Genomic DNA, 20903 nt, shown 5'->3' with positions numbered 1-20903 from the left:
GCCTCATTTCTCTGAAACCAACAAGATGTATGTTGCCTTTGGCTATGCAGTTTTTTTTTAAACTCTGACTCAGGAAATACCCCCCAATAGGTTGGCCGGTATGCCTGGAGCGCCTGTGCCCCTCCTTGATTTAACAGGGAGGGGCCATTGTCGGCAGCATTGCTAAATGGAATTAGATGGATCATGTGGTCTGCAGGACCCCATGGCCTGACCTGTTGGCCCATACTTTGCCCTAACTTGTTGCCAGAACCAGTTTTTGCAATTTTACAAATGAAGGCTCACAGTTATATGTGAGACAGGGGAGGAGGCGGTTTATTACAACATCCACCTCAGCTCTTTTTACATCTAATCCCTCAGAACTAGAAATACTTGCACATGCTCTCAGTCAGGTTGAAAGTGGCCTCCCGGCGGGCTACTGCGACCTGGGAGCAATGGAGCTGTCTGGAAAAGTTTGACAAAGGTAACTCCCTTGTCAAAATCGCCCGCCAGTTTATTCATGATCGCCGCGATTGCAACACTCGCAGTGCCTCAGCAGACACAGGGTCTGAACCGCGAGGTCAAAAAGAGTCAAGCGAGAGCAGAGCTTCTTCCCTACGAATCATCATAGTGCGTGCATAAACAGCTCAAAAGGCCAATTTGCTTGCGTTTACATGCACCTTCTTAACCCGATTATTCTTAATAAGCCGACAATGCATGAGGTCCTGTAAAAACATTACACCGTTCCCTTTCGTTCAGTCACTACGACGTACGTTAGTGACTAACAAATGGGGGTTTCGCTTAGAAGCCAATCATCTTCTTCGTATTCAACAGCGCCCAATGGCAGTGCCAATGCCATGGGCATGCGGAATTTGCATGCGTAACTCCGCCCCACCTCGTGGGTATATCAGGAAGTACGCTGGCAACATCGCATTATGTTTTTGCTTTGGAGCCAAGAGGATCTCTTCACTCCTACAAGCCTGATCTGAGTCTTCGACAGCTTTTCGAGACGAGCAGCTTTCCAGAGGCGTTGGTGTTACGGCGCGTTCCAGTGATCATCATACTGCCTGCCTGCTGATCTGCGCAGTGGTCCGCTAGACAGCTGGTGTGTGGTCCCTGGGCGCTTCGGCGTTCTCTGCGAGGCTTTCCTCTCATAAAAGAGCTTACACGTGACGCGTCCTTTTCAGGATGTCTCGTCCGTGTACTTCTGGGTGTGGTCGGTTGCTTTCCTCCTCTGATGGGCACGAACACTGTCTGGTATGTTTGGGCTTTCAGCATGCTCAGACAGCGTTCGCGGATGAGTCATGTTCTCACTGCGGGAACATGACCATCGCAATGTTGCGGTCAAGACTCCATGACCTTCGTACTGAAGTGAGAGTCCCCTCTACCACACCCCGATCTACTGAGTCCCAGAGGCCCAGTACTTCGGCTGGTGGTCAGGGTGACTTGACGGTTACGGTGTGGAACAAAGCCCCGACGCTCATGCCTCGGGCCACACCCCCGTCTTGCACATTGCAACCCGCGAGCGTTCAGATGCAGATCGCGGGGCCGGCTCCGGCCCCCCCGCGCATCTCGTTTGGCGCTCCGGAGGAGGATGCGATGTCGATCACCGCATCACAAGGTGGGCTCGAGTCCTCTGGAGATGATGACTCGGCTGTGCTGCCGCCCTCGGGCGTGCCAGCATTGCCCGAGTCAGATCCAGAGCTGACAGCCATGTTGTCTCGGGCAGCCGCGAGCTTAGGGATCGAGTGGAACCCTCCACCCAGTCCCGAACGCTCAAGGCTCGACGATTGGTTTTTGGGGGCTCGCGCTGACACCCGTCAGTCCTTGCCCTCAATACCTTTCTTTCCCGAGCTGCATGAGGAACTCACGCGGTCCTGGAAGTCCCCGTTGTCTTCCCGCGACCGTTCGGTGGCTTCCTCCGCCTTCTCCGTCCTCGATGGGGCGGCAGCTAAAGGGTACACTGGGATCCCTCCAGTTGAACGTTCTGTTGCGATGCAACTGTGTCCTCAGAGCGCTTCAACCTGGCGTGGTGATCCTAAGCACCCCTCCAAAGCCTGTCGGTTCACATCAACCTTGGTGTCGAAATCGCACAGAGCCGCGGGGCAGGCTGCCGCTTCGCTGCATGCCATGGCGATCCTCCAGGTCTACCAGGCCAGGATCCTCAAGGACATGCACGAGGGTGGAGTTGATCCGGGGCTCTTAAATGAGCTGCGTGCCGCCACCGACCTCGCTCTCCGGGCGACGAAGGTGACCGCACGCTCCCTGGGTCAAGTGATGTCCACAAATGTGGTCCAGGAGCGTCACCTGTGGCTGAACCTGGCCGATATGCGGGACACCGAGCGGACCTGGTTCCTCGATGCCCCCATATCCCAGGCCGGCCTCTTCGGCGGGGCGGTTGAGGACTTCGCCCAACAGTTCTCAATCGCCCAGAAGCAGACTGAGGCAATCAAACATGTACTGCCCCGGCGGCCAGCTGCTGCCTCCACCCAGCCGCCGGCACAGTCGCCTCAGTCTGCTCCACGCCGAGGACGCCCTCCTTAAAGGCCCTGTTATACTCGCGCCTGGCTCCGCAGCGCGAGCTCCGCAAACTGAGCGCGCTCCTCCCCCAAACGGACGAGGCGTTTATAGTCGACGCGCGCGCCGTTGTAGTATTCTGTGAAACGACAGGGGGCGACTTGGAGTAATTGTTCTTAAATCCGTCGAAAGCACGAGCGAAGAAGTAGTTTACCGCTCCGGAACAGGTGAACATGGCGTCCCGCAAGCCGTTCGTGGAACATAAACGAACCCACATGAGCCCCGTAACTTTACAAGAGAGACTGGCCGTCACACTACGTTTTCTTGCGTCTGGCAGTAACCAAAAATGTGTTGCCTACAGTTACAAGTTGGGCTCGACCACAGTTTCGTTGATCGTAGTACAAGTACATTCCCCCAAATTTTGCAGATGGTTTATATATATATATATATATATATATATTAACTATATTAGTTCACAGTGCATTAACTGAAGATGACAACTAATTTCTGATTTTGTTTGTACATTCTGAAATTAACACTAAACAAGCACAATAAATGCTGCAGAAAGTGTCTTGTAAACTAATGTACTAAATGAAGCCTCTTTGTACAGTTACTTTTTATAAAACATGCCTTATTTTATCAAAGGTTCTATTTCAGTTAGTGTAGGCTCATTTTGAAAATGTAAGCAGTTACTTAAGACAAGTGCAAACTGGGTGCTTAATGCAAATGTATTCTAAAGTCCTATTCACAAAAGGAATGGATGGTTGGACGGATGGATGGCCATCAATGCAAACTTTCCATGAATTCTGTGCCATCTGGCTGTCGCGATGATCCCTCATGGAATGGTCATAAATGTGCCGGTACTGACGCACCAGCTCGGACAAAGTCGCCTCAAAATCGTACATCTTCGGATGCGGAGGTGCGCGCGGAGTTACAAAAAATGCGCTGCGCACCGCCAGGCGAAATGGGGTCTTGCGGAGCCAACGCGCGAGACCGCCCCCTCCGCGTTGACGTCATTTTTGCCGCGCGCACCCTCGCGCTCTTGCGGCCGCGGCGAGTATAAACAAGGCTTAAGGCTCCCGCCCCTCCCACCCGGTCCAAGCAGCAGCCTTCACCCGGGCCGGGTCGCGGAGGAAGCCGTAGGAAGGCGTCCAAGTCCCCTCAGGCCGCCCCGCGCCCCGCTAAACGCCAGGCCAAGCGGCGCTCCTGAGACGGACGGCTCAGGGATGGGAAATTCTTTCGAGGAGATGGTAGCAGGACCACTCCTTCCCCGGTGGAGGGCCGGGGGAGAATCCTTTGTTCAGCTGCTGGCCCCCGGGTCAGCAGCACCCTATGTTGGTCAAAGAAAGAATTAACACTCCCATCCCTGAGCCCACAGAGTCCGGTGATGACGGTGCGCGCCACCCACGGGTCCCGCCACTCGCATCCCACTCTGTCGCCAGCCTCCTGGCAGAGCAGACCCCAGTGGAACGTGCGTCCTTCCCTGGTCTCCTCTGTCAGGACGCAGCTGTCAACCGTGCCCCCGCACCGGGACGCCCCACAGCCTCCCATGTCCGGGCCGGTGACGCTGCATCGCTGCAAGCCCACACCGGGTACGTCTGTACACCGTATGACCCCGCTGGTGCAGTTTCTGGATGTCTGGCTTCAGCTTCCAGGGCTGTCCCGCTGGGTCGAGCGGACCGTCAGGCGCGGCTACGCGATTCAGTTCGCGCAGGTTCCTCCCTGCTTCCGGGGAGTCCGTTCCACCATGATCGGGGCCAACGCCCCCGTCATGCGAGCGGAGATTGCCACCCTACTGGCGAAGGGTGCGATCGAACCTGTCCCTCCAGCCGAGATGAATTGCGGGTTTTACAGCCCGTACTTCATTGTACCCAAAAAGACCGGTGGGCTACGACCAATCCTGGACCTGCGCGTCTTGAACCGTTACCTTCACCGGTTTCCGTTCAAGATGTTGACAGCGAAACGCCTTTTCGAATGCGTTCGTCCACACGATTGGTTTGCAGCGATCGACCTGAAGGACGCCTACTTCCATGTCTCCATTTTGCCTCGACACAGACCGTTCCTACGGTTTGCTTTCGAGGGGCGGGCATATCAGTACGCGGTTCTACCATTCGGGCTATCTCTGTCCCCTCGCGTCTTTACGAAGATTGCCGAGGCAGCCCTTGCGCCCCTTCGGCAGCACGGGGTCCGCATCCTGAACTACCTCGACGACTGGCTCATACTGGGTCCCTCTCGAGAGCAGGTTTGCGGACACAGAGATTTGGTGCTCCATCACCTAGCCCGTCTGGGCCTTCGGGTCAACTGGGAGAAGAGCAAACTTTGCCCCGCGCAGAGGATCTCTTTTCTCGGTATGGATATCGACTCGGTCGCCATGTGCGCGCAGCTTTCGAGCGAGCGCGCGCAGTCTCTGCTGACTTCCCTTCGACAACTCGAGGGCAAGAGTGCGGTTCCACTGAAATGGTTTCAGAGGCTCCTGGGGCATATGGCATCTGCAGCCGCGGTAACGCCGCTCGGATTGCTTCATATGAGACCGCTTCAGCACTGGCTACGCGATCGAGTCCCGAGATGGGCATGGCGGTCTGGCACGCTCCGGGTCCCAGTGACCCGGGCCTGCTTACAGACACTCACCCCGTGGTCGAACCTCAAGTTTCTACGGACCGGAGTGTCCTTAGAACGAGCTTCCCGGCATGTTGTTGTGACAACAGATGCATCATCCACGGGCTGGGGTGCCATGTGCAATGGACAAGCAGCCGCGGGCTCCTGGACAGGACCCCAGCGCCTTCTGCATGTCAATTGCCTCGAGTTACTGGCTGTACGGTTCGCCCTGCACCGCTTCCGAGCGTTGCTGAAGGGTCAACATGTGCTAGTCAGGACAGACAACACGGCCGTAGTAGCGTACATCAACCACCAGGGCGGTCTACGCTCCCACCGTATGTCTCAACTCGCCCGCCATCTCGTTTTGTGGAGTCAGAAGCGTTTGAGGTCCCTTCGTGCTGTCCACATCCCTGGAGACCTGAACTGTGCAGCCGATGAGCTCTCACGGTTTCAGCCTCTCCCCGGAGAGTGGAGACTCCACCCCCAGACGATCCAGCTGATATGGGAACGGTTCGGCGACGCACAGGTAGATCTGTTTGCCTCCCAGGACTCTTCCCATTGCTCCCTGTATTATTCCCTGACCGAGGGCACCCTCGGCACGGATGCACTGGCGCACAGCTGGCCGTCAGGGCTACGCAAGTATGCGTTTCCCCCAGTGAGCCTTCTTGCACGGGTACTGTGCAAGATCAGGGAGGACAAGGAGCAGGTCGTCTTGGTCGCCCCGCTTTGGCACGGCCAGACCTGGTTCCCAGAACTCTTACTCCTTGCGACAGCCCCTCCCTGGCCTATTCCTCTGAGACCGGACCTCCTTACTCAGAGACGGGGCACCTTTTGGCACCCGCGTCCAGCGTTCTGGAAGCTCCACGTGTGGCTTCTGGACGGGACACGGTAGGTTTGAGTAGCCTTCCACCTGCGGTGGTCGCTACCATCACTTCCGCTAGAGCTGAGTCTACACGACGTCTCTACGCGTTGAAGTGGAACCTCTTCGTCACATGGTGCTCTTCCCGCCAAGAAGACCCCTGGAAATGCCCGATCGGGTCCGTGCTATCGTTTCTCCAGGAGGGGGTGGAGCGAAGGCTGTCTCCCTCCACCCTTAAAGTGTACGTGGCCGCAATATCTGCCTACCACGATCTCCTGGGAGACAAAAAGGTAAGTCAGCACGACCTGATCATCAGGTTCCTGAGGGGGGCGAGGAGACTGAATCCTCCTCGCTCTCCTCTCGTTCCCTCTTGGGACCTCTCAGTAGTCTTAAGTGCTCTGCAGAGGCCTCCCTTTGAGCCTTTGCGGTCGGCCGAGATTAAGTTCTTGTCTATGAAGACGGCTCTGCTGACCGCATTGGCCTCGCTTAAGAGGGTCGGGGACCTGCAAGCATTTTCGGTTGACGAAGCGTGCCTTGAGTTCGGGCCGGCTAATTCTCACGTGATCCTGAGACCCCGGCCCGGATATGTGCCCAAGGTTCCTACCACTCCGTTCCGAGATCAGGTGGTGAACCTGCAAGCGCTGCCTTTGGAGGAGGCAGACCCAGCCTTGGCATTGCTCTGTCCAGTACGCGCTCTCCGCGCCTACGTAGACATGACGCAGTGTTTCAGGACCTCAGACCAGCTCTTTGTCTGTTATGGTGGAGAGCGGAAGGGAAGCGCTCTCTCAAAGCAGAGGTTGTCTCACTGGATAGTGGACACCATTGTTTTGGCATACCAGCAGCAAGGCCGACCATGTCCCCTTGGTGTGAGGGCACACTCCACCCGGAGTGTGGCCTCCTCTTGGGCTCTAGCGCATGGCGCCTCGCTAACAGACATCTGCAGAGCTGCAGGCTGGGCGACACCCAACACATTCGCCAGATTCTACAATCTCCGAGTGGAGCCAGTGTCCGACTATGTACTCGCCCCTACGGGTGGCCGGTAATGGGCCAGGCTCAGGTGTCTTCGCTTGCTCGCCATTCCACTCCCAGGACTGGATACGTGCGATATTTTCCTCAGATGAGCTCCCCGAGAGCCCTGAGCTCCTCCAGCACTGCTTACGCCGACATCAGTTCAGTCTGCCCTTTCGAGCCCAGACCCTCATGTCCGGCCAGGTGCTCCGTGTGCATGGTTCCCCTCCGGCGACCCCCACACGAGTATTCCCACCGTAAGCCTCCTCAGTGAGCAGGTGTCTTTTCCCTTGGCAAGCCCCTGCCACCCCTAGGGTTAAAAATCCACCTTCGGCTGGTACCCTAGAGATCTTCCATATGCAACCCTCAGCGGGTCATATGTGTATTCTCTAAGTCCTCCCTACGGTAGGCATCTTGGCATTCCCTCACTGGGATATGCTTCCCAGTGTACCTTGGTATTCCTGTGATAAGTGGGAGTCCTACGGCCTTAAGTGGCAGGTCTCACACTTACGCAGGGCACTGGATGACAGTTGAGTGGCGTTGTTGAATAGGATCCCCCATTCGTTAGTCACTAACGTACGTCGTAGTGACTGAACGAAAGGGAACGTCTCGGTTACGTATGTAACCCTCGTTCCCTGAGGAGGGAACGGAGACGTACGTTTCCTTTGCCACGTCAGCTGTGCTGCCTGGAACGCGGAGTTCAGTCTTGGCTCCTGCAGCAGTAACATAATGCGATGTTGCCAGCGTACTTCCTGATATACCCATGAGGTGGGGCGGAGTTACGCATGCAAATTCCGCATGCCCATGGCATTGGCACTGCCATTGGGCGCTGTTGAATACGAAGAAGATGATTGGCTTCTAAGCGAAACCCCCATTCGTTAGTCACTAACGTACGTCTCCGTTCCCTCCTCAGGGAACGAGGGTTACATACGTAACCGAGACGTTTTCCTTTACCCTGATTTCACCCTACATGTAAACACATGCAAGCACTTCCAGGCTAATCTCTTTGCGGTAGGTGAGAAGTAAATCTTGGTCTAGGTCAAGTTAACACGAAAAATACATTTCACCATTAGTCATATGTCACATTCAGCGCTGTGATTTTTTTTTTAATTAAAAAAAAAAGTATTTACCCAAACTTCAAAGGCCTGTTTAAATTATTAAAGCTAATGATATATCTTAACTTTAAGATTATTTTTAAGATGTTACATATACAGCAGCATGTTGTATGCATATGTGTGGGACAGTGTGACGAGAACACGGTCGCATCGCATTGAGTATATTGCCCATAAATCAAAGCACATGAAAGCCAGTGGTCGGAGGAGAACACCTGAAAAAGGTGGCATAATGGACGATATTCTTCTGTATTTGCAGTGCGTGAGGTTAAGCTGCATCCTATGGTCTGCAGGGCTCCATGGCGTGATCTGACCACACCCAGGGCTGTCCTTAGGGCGGTGCAACCTGCAACCCGTGCAGGCCCCGCGCCTGAGGAGGAGAGAATGCAGCAGGAAAGAGAATGCAGTGTGTAACTTTATTTTTATTACTAAAACGTCTTAACCTTTTGGACACCACACTGTCACAGCCGGTTGCAAATAAAGGTGAGAAAATGGATATAAATAGAGCAGTATAAAGGTTTATTAACACAAAAGAAACAAAACAACCGGGTATTGTGCAACGATAATGGACAACCAAACTGAACAAAACAGGGCTTAAATACACAGAGAAATTAACTAAATGAGCTGCAAATGATAATCAACTCAATCAAAAACCATGGAAACAAACTGAAATCAAGGAAACATAACTAAAACACGTGACAAACCCAAAACAGAAAATAAACCTCTTACCAGTAACACCCCCACCCCCATATCTTTTATGGACTTTTTGGAGTATGAGCGCCTAAAGAAGTTAAGTTTCGAATTTGAGGATGATATAGAAATGAGTACATGTACTAAACCACTCTTTAAAAAAAGATTGTAGTGGAGATTCAAGGAGTGGTTTATAATTGGACAATTTAAATACAGCTTAGGGAAGTCAAACAATATTTCTCAGTTTTTCTTTTTTTCAAACATAATTTTTATCTTGTAGTAAGAGTTATTGACCAAACAAATTGTCAAGATAATTTAATTTAAATTCAGTAAGGGCAAATAAAAGAGAGTAAAATGTCAATCTCATTTTGAATGACGATAGGGCCAGGATGAATGTTCTCTTTGCTGTAGTGACATGCAGTCATTTGCCACACATCTAGAATATAAACACCAACATCCTGAAAAGCCCAGCGCAGAATTCTGTCCAACTGTAGAGAATACCAGTCACTGCCAAAAATATCCTATTATAGAGACAGAAAAACACAATATCATTCATAAACTTGCATCAGAGTGGCTTCATTCACTCAAAAAAAAAAAAAGGTTCTATATGGCACTAAAAGTGGTTCTTGGCTCGTAATCATGGGGAACCTTTTTAAGTGCTGTAAAGCACTAATTTTGGTGCTTCAGTGGTTCTTCACCGGTTCTTTTGCTAAGGTGCTAGCACCACTGACTAAGGTGCTATAGCACTGCTACCATATACAGAACATGTTAAGATATGGTGCTATAAAGCACCAAAAGTGGTTCCTCTATGATTACAACGAAGAACCACTTTTAGTGCCATATAGATTTTTTTTTTTAGAGTGTTGTGTTTGAGCACTCTATAGACCTTTATCACAGTCCATATGTTGTCACATCCAGTTCCAATTAGTAGCGTAATTGATTTTCCACCTGTATTATTGTCAATGGGTAGTTGTCAGTTTTGTCAAGAAAATGTAACTAACTTTGAGAATTTTACGATAAACATCAATATTGCAAAGCAATCTAAATGTCTAATTCTAATGTTCTTTAATGTGACTTTACAATAAGGTTAATTAGTTAACATTAGTTAACTACATTAGTTGACATGAACTAATAATGAACTGCACTGATAAACCATTTGTTTATCTTCGTTAATGTTAATTTCAACATTTACTAATGCATTATTAAAATCTTGTTAACATTAGTTAATGCACCGTGAACTAACTAACAAAGCTTCCGCTTTTGAAGTGTAATAAAGGCCTATAACGTTACCTTATAGCCAGTGTTGACAGTCTTGATTACAACAGTAGTAGCAGGTGCCCTCTGTAACAATGCTAGAACAGCTTTGCGGATCCTCAACACTCTATGGGTAAAGAAATCCAGAGGGTATGTGGTGAAATGGGGCCCCAGATTGAACATAATGACTGTGTGGGATCCTCCAGACAGGTCATCGATCTCATTACTGATGTAGTGCAGATCAGCAACTGCTGATTTCAGAGTCCGCAAAGGAACGCCGTGAGCCCTCCAGTGTAAGTCAATGTTGTTCGCCACATCCACTGCAATGAGCGGACCTGACTGATATTGGACATGCAGGTTCATCTGCTTCAGGGCTGAAACACAGATCCACAATTACTGTCTATACACTGTATATACAGTATAATTATAGTAAAAAATAAACAACTATCTCACTTGGTACTGCTTTCACAAAGAACTCAAACCACTGCCTCATAGTAGAGTCTCCCATCATGTAGATATGTTTGTCTTTCAGGCACTCGGTTGTCGTTTGGGTTGTAAAATGGCGGGTGCTACAGACAAATGATGTCCACACATCATTCAGGTAAAAGCCAGCCGGAACTGGAGTGTGCAAACCAGGACGACATTTCTCAGTAACATCTGCAAGATGAAAAAAAAAAAACGTTCTATGTCAAATGTTTTCAGAAAGATTTCAAAAATGTGCCTGAACTGGAAATTTTATTTGACTTGCATTGTCTAAATGTAAGAAAAGGAATAATGTAACAACTATAACAACTCCCGGCAGCTCTGCATTCTTGTACTGTAATATTTTGCTTGGTTAAATTGAACAACATACCAATAGTTCCATTTGCTTGGGAATGGAAAATTTTGATGATTCTTTTATCTCCATTGATATCTTTGTTAGTTTGAGTCCTGCCAAAGAGAACATGATTGTCATAGTTCCTTCCATCAATGCATCAAATAGATCAAATTAACAGTCAATCAAGAGTTCTTTAATCTCACATAAGCATTTTCTCCTCAACAGTCAGGCGGTTTCTATAACCACCCATAGAGTGGTACACAAGGGCACTGCATGGCAGCGATTTGGGTCTCTGGCAGTGCCAAGTTTCTCCGGTTCGGGGATCGTTGTATTCACAGCAGCAGTCTCCTGTTCCCATATGCTCGAGTCCATTCTTGTCCCACTTTACATTACACTTCACTGTTTCACTTAGCCTGGTCTTATTTGGTCCTGGTCCCTCATAATATCCATTAAAGAACACTCTGTCAGAGTCAGTATCTCTGTGATGCTTCAGGACCTGCACAGCTTCACTGGAGTGAATTAGACGCACAGCCACCTGTGCCTCGCCAACCCACGGCAGGAGGAAACGCACAGAGTAGGAGCCATTGAGCAGATCCACCACCTCCCCAAAAACACTGGCCTGTGACAAAGGAACATTCTCAGTATAACTCTCTGACCCAGGGAGATAAATATAACAGTAAAGTAGTTTTAGTTAATCCAATGTGTACAATAACTGACCTTAGTTTTAGACCAGAATAGCTTGGCTTGAAAAAAGTCGCCTCCATAACCTTTGGATTCGTTGTCAAAATCCTTTGTGTGTACTGTAACATAAAGCTCCTCACCAATTTGATAGCTCTCTTTCAGGTCCTGAATGATGAATTTGGTATGGCCTGGACTAGTACTCATGGACACACTTGTGATTGCTCTGTCAGGCCCGGCCCAGTAAACATCGCTCTGTAACCTGGAGTAGTCGTCTAAATTGATTCCAAATTCAGAGTAAAATAAGCTTGACTCTTCTGAACTGAGTACTGAAGAAGTGGAGTTTGTATAGAGGCCTGCAACGTGCTGAGACAAAAAGCTGGGTGGAGGGTGTTTCTTCCTTTCATTACCTATATAAGACCATACAACCTACAAAAACAAAAGATTATTATTAATCAAAAGATGGTCTTCGTATGAATCATGCTTGTAAATTAAACCAGCATTTAGGGTTAAATATATATATATAACCCTGTTCCCTGAAAAGGGGAAAAGACGCTTCATCATAACATTGACGCTCTGGGAATGCCATCAGGCGTCACATGTAGTTACAGGATAAGTATAAATCTACAGGCTGTAAATTAAAGAGGAGTTTGTTACCCTCTTGTTTTACGTAGCTATAGGTTGTCAGTAACAGCGCATTAAGCTGAACCAGACAACGGATGGATATGGCATCTCAACACAACACACTCTTAATCCGTTACTACCTCTTAAACTCTAGGAACAGCCTTACCGAGGTAACACCTCAACAGACTAATGTCCAGACTTAGGGGAATATTTTCACCCCTACAGGGTAGGGGTAGGCGAAGGGGTATAAAATAGAATTGGGATTGGACCTAAGAAATGGGACACCACTACTAAACCATTACACGTCATCATACGTCATCATACCCCGTTACTTTTATTAGTGTCCTTCAATACCCAATTAATAATTGGGGAGGGCCAAGCTATATAACCTTAGCCTAATTGGCTAAAGGTTGCCTATTCCTACAGCTCTAGCGAGTAGGACAGAGATGCTATCACCTTCACCCTATCACCTCCAGATTCATACTGGAGGGGTGATACAAAGGAAGTGCCTTTGAGTAGCCTGGGGATGAGAAGCAACACAAGGAGCATAATTGGGGACATCAAAGGGGGCTTGAGCACCTGCCCTTTTTCTGGGGTGCTTTTTTTTTTTTTAAATGATGGAGATACAGGTGAAATCAGTCCTTGGTTCTTAAATGCCACCAAGATGCAGAGAAAAGGAAAAACTTTTAAATTTTTAGATAAGGAACTGACACTGTACTGACAATACTTTCAATATTAGGCGAATAATATTATTTTGTGTAATGCACAGATACTTTAAATAAAAACATATTTTCATTCTACAGAGTATAGTTTGCTGCTGCTTGTCGGACGGCTTAAATCCGAACCAAGTCCAAATAATGGATGCTGCACCAGTCTTTTTTTTTCCGCTTTCAGCCATGTTTACTCAAGATGACGAATACGATGATGCATTGCAGCCAGTTGCAGCTCGTGGCTCTAAATTGTGCGGGTAGATTGCGTCATCAACATGCATTATCGCGATTATGCAATAGAATTAAAAAATCTATCGTAGGCCAATTTTGTATAATGTATTTTAATTTCTATCGCCCATTACTAGTGTGTGTGTGTGTGTGTGCGTGTGTGCGTGTGTGTATATATATATATATATATATATATTATATACATACATACATGTTTTTCTATCCTGGGTGCTGTTCTGTATGAGAGGAGGAGTGGAAGGAACAGGTGGTACAGTTAAAAAACTGATAAATGTCCAGTGTTCACAGTAGCAACAAAACCTGTATCGTGTATATTGTCTTCATGAGACATACACTTACAATATGGTTGGCCAGGGAGTTAGAGCCCCTCTTCCTTGGTTTCAAAAGAAAACCTAGCGGGACAGTTGACACCCATTCTGCCTTTGGAGTCTGGTCAAACTGGCTGGACCTGAACGACCTTTGTGTCTGAACTGTAGTATCACTGGAGTGGGCGCGGTCTGACTCTGGGACTGTGAGGGTCTCAGAGGATATTATTACTGACCCCCTGAGCAATAGCCACAAACGGTGATCATAGCCACCCGCTAAAATCCAAAGATGCCCGGAAAACTCTCTTGGACTTACACCAACATCATCAAAAACAACACTGGGCTGCACTGAAACTTCAGGAAAAACTTGCATGTCTTTCCTCTGCTGATAAATCTGTTTCTCACTTGTTTCTTAAGAATACTGCACTCAGTGAGGACATTGCCATTTTCACAGTAAAAGCCAGATTACAGACTCTTAGATCACAGCCTTTCTATCTGGTTTCTTACAACCCAGGTCCATCATTGTTTGCATCACACGACAGAAAAGATCACTGAAACATTGCCACACATCTTGAATGGCTGCCATGCTTACAAGGGAATGTACATAGCACGCCACGACAGAATAGTGTACCTTATAGTGAAAGACATATCAAACCATTTCTCACCTTCAGTGAAAATACAAAAAAAAATATTGTGTAAAACCATCCATTTTTCCGCATTCTTATAACCATAACAACTGAGAAATATGCTTAATATTGTGAAGACCTGTTGTATGCCACAGGTCCATGATTTTGTACATGTATTTAACTGCATCTATAATATTTATGTCCCTGTAAATCATTTATTTTAAGTAGACCTAAATAAATTGTTAAAAATGTAGGCTATACATGTTTTTCTATCCTAGGTGAGGGCTTGAACCTGTATGCACATGGGGACTCGTGTCACCGTAGGGACCTAAATTGAGGTCCCCATGAGGAAACAAGCTTATAAATCATACAGGGGTGCGTTTCCCGTACAACGATGCAACTCGCTGGTTTAACTACCATAGTACGATGCATCTTTAAAGAAATCAACTAGCTAGTCACTACTGTTTCCCGAAACCATGGTACCTGTGTCGCAAAACCATGGTTTGAACCACATTGGTTGGAGCTGTCGTTATGACGTTCTTCTTCTTCTTCTTCGATCTAATGGCGGACTGGTGCTATGAGCACATATCGCCACCTGCTGTAAATTTGGTTCTTTTCTCTTTTCGACTGCGCTTTCTTAGTGACGATGTGGAGTAATTACGTTAACAACTCAACATTCATTCTTTGAACAATAAAATATAAACATATATAAACACAATGTTGTCTTCTCTGATCCCAAAAAATCTATAACTATTAATTTCACAATTTCATATTTATTAATTTCTTATTGAATATTGATAGATCAGCACAATTAAAATGAAAATAAATGATGGGTTTTACTGTTGATCAATGATCACTGTGATTGTTATACTATTTTGTACACCTGTTGCATATTTTGCTTAAGATCATTAGCCTACCTATTTAAGTCCCCTTGCCATTAAGCTATGTTCATATGACCTATATGAAAATGACGCGAAAACCACAATTTTCACAAAATGAAGTTACAGTTCTTTTGGAGGAGGTGGAGAATAAAAAAACCCAGCTATTTTCAAAGCTGAAAAATTGTGTAACAAATGCTGATAAAAAAAAAAATCCTGGGCAGAAATCACCCAAAAAATAAATGCTTCTGCCTATTCCTTTTCAGACTTTATGTTGATTTATGTCATCATTTGTTAAATGTTTAAATGTCAGAATAAAATAAATCTGAATCTGCCAACGTTTCCTTAGCGCTAAGCACTGCATGTGTTGCATGTGTTCCAACCACACAAGTTTGCGATGCAAATTGCGAACGTTCGTTGGAACGATGGTTTCGGGAAACACCAAATCGTTGAACTATGCTGATAACGACGGAACTTGCGACCATAGTTGGCCAACGATGCTTTCGGGAAACGCACCCCAGAATGATTTTTGAAAATGTAAAAATTCAGAACGTTTCTGTGATACCCATTTAGAGGTATGACTGAGGTATGTCGGGGGTACAAAGATAGTTTAGGGGATAGAATATACAGTTTGTAGGCTACAGTATAAAAAACTATTACGTCTATGGAGAGTCCCCGCAAAAGGTAGGCTAATAGACCAGACATGAGCTGTTTGCTCTAAAGTGCGCTCACGCCATATGTGCAACAATTTAATAGGCTATATTTAGGATAGTTATAATTAATTTGAAATCATTTTAATTACTTTCATATCATAAAACGTTTTCAACGATATCAAGCAATGTAAAGCTAACATATACATCTGCAGAATACTGTGAGTAACCAGATTAAAAGCAAGCAAATTATAGTTCTCAAGACAAACAAGCATCTTTCTGACATCTGCTACTTGGAAAATAGTATAGCCATAGACAACATTGAGAAGTTCAAAATAATTTATAGTAGCCTACAATAACAATAACCTGCTAACTTACACCTGTCAGTCCATCTTAATATAGAGTATTTATTAGCATATCATGGAGAATATTGTTGTCAAAATTGTTTACATCCGCATGGTACCCAATATTTTGTATTAAATATGCTATTTTAGTTTGATTAAGCATTATTGATTTTTTATTTTAAGAATTAAAGGGGCCTGTAGAAATAAAATGCTGCCATTTTAAAAGATGAGATAAATGAACTTACCAGACAACACATGATTACCAGTCGACACAGAACCATAAAAAACTTCCATAATGATCTTTCCCTGTGAACTGTAAAAGCATTATGTGTCGTCACAGTGTATTAGGCTACTTGTTATGAAAAAATAGCATTTTCCATTTTCTATTAGCATACAATAGCTACCTAAATATATAGCTACACATTTGTAACTTAAAAATATATGACCCATTTAATGCTAATGATTACTATTTATTATTAAATAACATTAATAATAATAATAAGACTGAACTAATGTTGAAGTAAATCAACAATGTAAAAGGGCAAGATATTTGCCTGTGGCCCCATGATAGGGCAGAATAAAACTTTTTTGTTAACAGTGGTTGCTAGCAATGGCAAATTACCACAGGATCACTGATAATATAACAATCCAAATAGTGTTTATATAGCCTAGATGTGGGGTTTCTTGTTTCTTTTTCTTTTTTAAGGTTTAATTCAGCAGCATATGTGCTGATCCACAGAGTTTAACTGTGATTGTGTCCTTATATCTTATTAATATTTAGTGTGACATTGCAATTGTTTTGTACTATAAGCTATACGTAGAAAGATGTGCCGTTCTGTCGTTTAAAATGGATAATATCAATATAATAATTGTTTGCTGATCAGTAACCAAATTCATTATTACGGCATAAATTAAATTATATTTATAGGATGTTTATATATTATTTTTATATTATGTCAGTGAAAAAAACAAATGCCAAGAAGTATTAAAAAATAACTTACAGTTTTGTTCCTGAGTTTCAAGCTCCATTTTATTTTTTGAAGGCATGCTTTTGAAGATTTGCAATTGTAAAAGTGGCCTGATAGTCGGTCCGTGTACGTTTTGATCGTTTGATTTCCTATTTGAAATTAAATAAGCAGAAATGAGAAAATGGCTCCTTTATTCGTTTTTTCGTTAAAAAAAAAAGAAAAAACGAGATTTCGGCTTGATTTTTCGTTTCTCGTTTCACGGGTAAAAAACGGATAAATAGGCTTGTTTGAGATGCGCCTCGCCTCGCCTGAAATTCAGCCGAGACTAGGCGGCTGCAGTGAGGGGAGGAGTGAAAAAAGTGCAGGCAAGCCTCTCTTCTCGTAGTGGATCCGACACCTGCGAGATCAAAGGCGGATATCGCGGGATTCACACTCGTGCGCTTTGTTGCTGATAAACTGGATGTAATTTAAGTTCTGTTACTTTTATATGAAAATAAATATTATGAACAAGACACCCAAAGTTTTTGTTATTTATTTCCATTCGAAAGACGTGTTTATCAATCATTTTTACTTTAATTAGGCCTACATACATGTTTGTATATATATATTTTTTTATATAAATATGACAACAATCACATAACCCACAGAGAGATCGCCTTTGTTAGAGAGTTTGGGAATATTCACTCATAAAAACATGATATCAGAGTTTTAAAATCAAACATTTCGAAAAAGAACCATACATCACGGTTGTTTAAACCAATAAGCATTAAGCTGTGTCGTCAGCAAGTCGTTTCCCATCATGCTTTTGCTCCGCGCAGTCTGTGGAGAGCAGCTGCGCTCGACTGCAAAATCCGACACATCCGCCTTTCGCTCGCGAGAGTTTTTTGACATACGTCGGCATGACATCAGAGCAAGGCGGACCGCCCTCGGACACTTTTCTAACCGGCATGCATCTCGCGCTGATCACCGGTGATCGGTTCTGCGCAGATTTCGCTCATCTCAAACAAGCCTATTGACTTAAAAATTCGTTCCCCTTCGAGGGAACTCGCACTGCGTCGTCGAGTGACAACACTCTGGGAACGCCCACAGCGTTACGCATCTGAAGTATGAATGAAATCAAGCCAATCTGATTGGTGTTGCGTCGTGACGTAGTAGATGACGGCATACCCGGAAGATACAAAAAGGAAGCTGATGCAAACACACACTAGCTTTTTTGCTCTTCAGCGAAGCGCTCTGTGTAAAGTTTGTCAGTCTTATTTGATGTTGTTTGTCTACCAACGTTGTTCACAAGCAGGGCTCGCGAACCCCGTGGCTGGTCCCGTGTCTGTCGAAAAAAAGACAGCACGGTTGATCAATCATGGGACTCGCAGATGGGCTGTCAGGGGAATTGAGAGGGTGCTGAGGCATCTTCTCCTTCCCTGTTTGACAGTTCCATTGTTCTCCTTCCCCGTGTGGAAGCCCGCGCTGCGGCTTCTTCCCCCGGGGTGGAGGACCCGATACGTGAGCTGTCTGATTCTGAGGAATTAGACGTGCTCCGTATCGAGGCTCGCCATTTCCTATGCAAGATTCAATCTCGCGTTGCCAAAAGAGGGCAGCGCGTAGGTTCGAGTCTGCTAGTAAAGTGATACAACGTGATACGGTGAAATGTGATACTGTTAGGTGCGAGGCATGCGGTCAGCACCTGAGGGTGCTGGCTGTTTTCATTGAGAAATATCTCGACGCGTACTGCCGTGCGCTTTTCGGGTGTTTCAGCCTCGCGCCTGTTTGGCTTTTTTCCCGAGGGATGAAAGCCAATTGTATTATAAGGGCTCGAGCCACGTTGCTAAGGCAACGTGTGGTTTACGAGTCCGTATAAATACAATAAAGCAGTATCGTCTGGTGTCATTTCTGACCATGTTTCACTGTATTGTGGATACTGTTGGGTGCGAGGCATGCGGTCAGCGCCTGAGAGTGCTGGCTGTTTTCATTGAGAAATATCTCGACGCGTACTACCGTGCGCTTTTCGGGTGTTTCAGCCTCGCGCCTGTTTGACTTTTTTTCCGAGGAATGAAAGCCAATTGTATTATAACGGCTCGAGCCACGTTGCTGAGGCAACGTTGGTTACGAGCCATATAAATACAATAAAACAGTATCGTCTGATGATTTGGGCTGTATTTAATTCTGAGGAATTAAATAATATAGGATCTGACTTTGAGGAGTTAGATATTCAGCCTATCATTCAGACCATATTATGGATGCATTTAATTCTGAGGAATTAAATTAAAGTATTATCTAACGTGAGGAGTTAGATGTATTTTTTATTCAGCCTGTTATTCAGACTAGGTTGCACGGGTTGGGTGATTATGATGACATTTAATTCTGAGGAATTGAGTGTCATGTTATCTGACTTTGATAAGTTAGATACTTTAATCAGTCTGTCACCCAAGCGTGTTTGACTTGTCTGGATATTCATCTAAGAGGGAGCCCTCCTGAAGTTGATGTCGTTCTCGCCGCCTGGTGGCCTGCGGGACACATCAGTTTCAGGCGGTTGCTAGGCGCAGTGTCCGCCCTAGTGTTGCGGCCCTGTCGAGCTGCTCCCTTAGATGAGGCCCCTGCTGGCCAGCCCCCTCTCCCGGGTAGGAGCGACCGAGGTCGTTTTCCCCCAGGAGCTCTCGGGAAATCAGTGCTGTGTTCCCGCCGTCAAAGACGCTTCGGGCCTCACTGATTTCCCGCGCACACACGCTGCCTTCGTCGCCTCCAAGGGGACTTGCGACTGGGCAGCGAACGTGTGCGCCCACCGAAAATCATTCTCGACCGCTCCCTGCCGGTTAGCCGCTTCAGGGGGGTCGGGAACGAGTTTCGGTTGACACCCGAGGCCAGCCTCGAGAGGCTGGTTCCCTTAGTAGATTATCTTGGCGCATGGTCATGCCTTCCGAGTGTATCTACATGGGTCCTGCAGACTGTAGAGCTGGGTTACAGGCTGCAGTTCGGTTCTCCTCCCCCGAGTTTCAACGGGGTGGTCCGGACTGTGGTCGGCCCAGAGCAGGTTCGGGTTATGGAACAAGAAGTACAAGCCCTGTTAGCCAAGGAAGCCATAGAGCGGGTTCCTTTGGCGGACAGGGACTCCGGGTTCTACAGCCGGTACTTCATAGTTCCAAGGAAGGATGGTGGGTTGCGTGCGATAATAGATCTCAGGCTCTTGAATCGGTCTCTGAGGAGATTCAGGTTCAAGATGCTCATAATTCCAGCCATCGTGAGTCAGATCCAGTCCGAGGACTGGTTCGTCACGATAGATCTAAAGAACGCATACTTCCATATTCCATCCTTCCATGTCACAGGAAGTTCCTGAGGTTCGCTTTCGGGGGCGAAGCGTATCCAATATCGGGTTCTTCCCTTCGGCCTGGCACTCTCCCCTCGCGGTGGCGGTTCGGCATCGAGATGTCGTTCTGGCCCACATCAGATGCTTGGGGCTGAGACTCAACACGAAGAAGAGCGTGTTGACGCCCTCCCAGTGGACTACGTTCCTGGGGGTTGTATGGGACTCCACGTCGATGCGGGCACAAATGTCCCCCGCACGCGTGGAGACCATACTGGCGATGGTCTCCTGAGTGAAGCCGGGCCGCAGCCTCACTGTGAAGCAGTTTCAGAGACTGCTGGGGCTCAGGGCAGCAGCGTCCAAGGTGATACCTTTTGACCTGCTGCACATGAGACCCCTACAGTGGTGGCTGAGGGCCAGGGGGTTTTCCCCGAGGGGAAATCCGTTTCATATGATCAGGGTAACGCGCAAATGCCTTCGTTCCCTCGTCATATGGCGGAAACCTTGGTTCCGGTCCCAAGGACCAGTGCTGGGAGCATCATGTTGCCGGAGGGCCGCTTCAACAGATGCCTCCCTCACTGGTTGGGGCGCGGTCATGGAAGGCCGCTTTGCGAGAGGTCTGGGGGAGACCCGGCATTCTTCATGGCATATCAACTGCCTGGAGATGCTGGCGGTCTACAAAGCTCTGAGGAGCTTTTACCCGGACATCCGCGGCCACCATGTCCTGATACGCTCAGACAACACTTCGGTT

At 47.0% G+C, this 20903-nt stretch overlaps 1 protein-coding gene across 1 annotated transcript in view; it reads right to left on the bottom strand.

Moving 5' to 3' along the window:
* Nucleotides 1-9083: 9083 nt before the first annotated feature.
* LOC307131126 (NXPE family member 3-like) overlaps nucleotides 9084-20903 on the bottom strand; it is a gene marked incomplete at both ends in the record, with an annotated part of 35695 nt that continues 23875 nt past the window's right edge. Inside the window, 7 exons of the mRNA XM_079824615.1 lie at nucleotides 9084-9278; nucleotides 10048-10385; nucleotides 10465-10668; nucleotides 10865-10941; nucleotides 11032-11447; nucleotides 11546-11935; nucleotides 12587-12650. Coding sequence (XP_079680741.1) covers nucleotides 9084-9278; nucleotides 10048-10385; nucleotides 10465-10668; nucleotides 10865-10941; nucleotides 11032-11447; nucleotides 11546-11935; nucleotides 12587-12650 — 1684 coding nt within the window. The remainder of the gene's footprint in view (nucleotides 9279-10047; nucleotides 10386-10464; nucleotides 10669-10864; nucleotides 10942-11031; nucleotides 11448-11545; nucleotides 11936-12586; nucleotides 12651-20903) is intronic.

This window comes from Gobio gobio, assembly GCF_949357685.1.
Source record: "Gobio gobio genome assembly, chromosome: 8".
Lineage (NCBI taxonomy): Eukaryota > Metazoa > Chordata > Actinopteri > Cypriniformes > Gobionidae > Gobio > Gobio gobio.
This window is presented reverse-complemented; position numbering and strand designations above follow the sequence as displayed.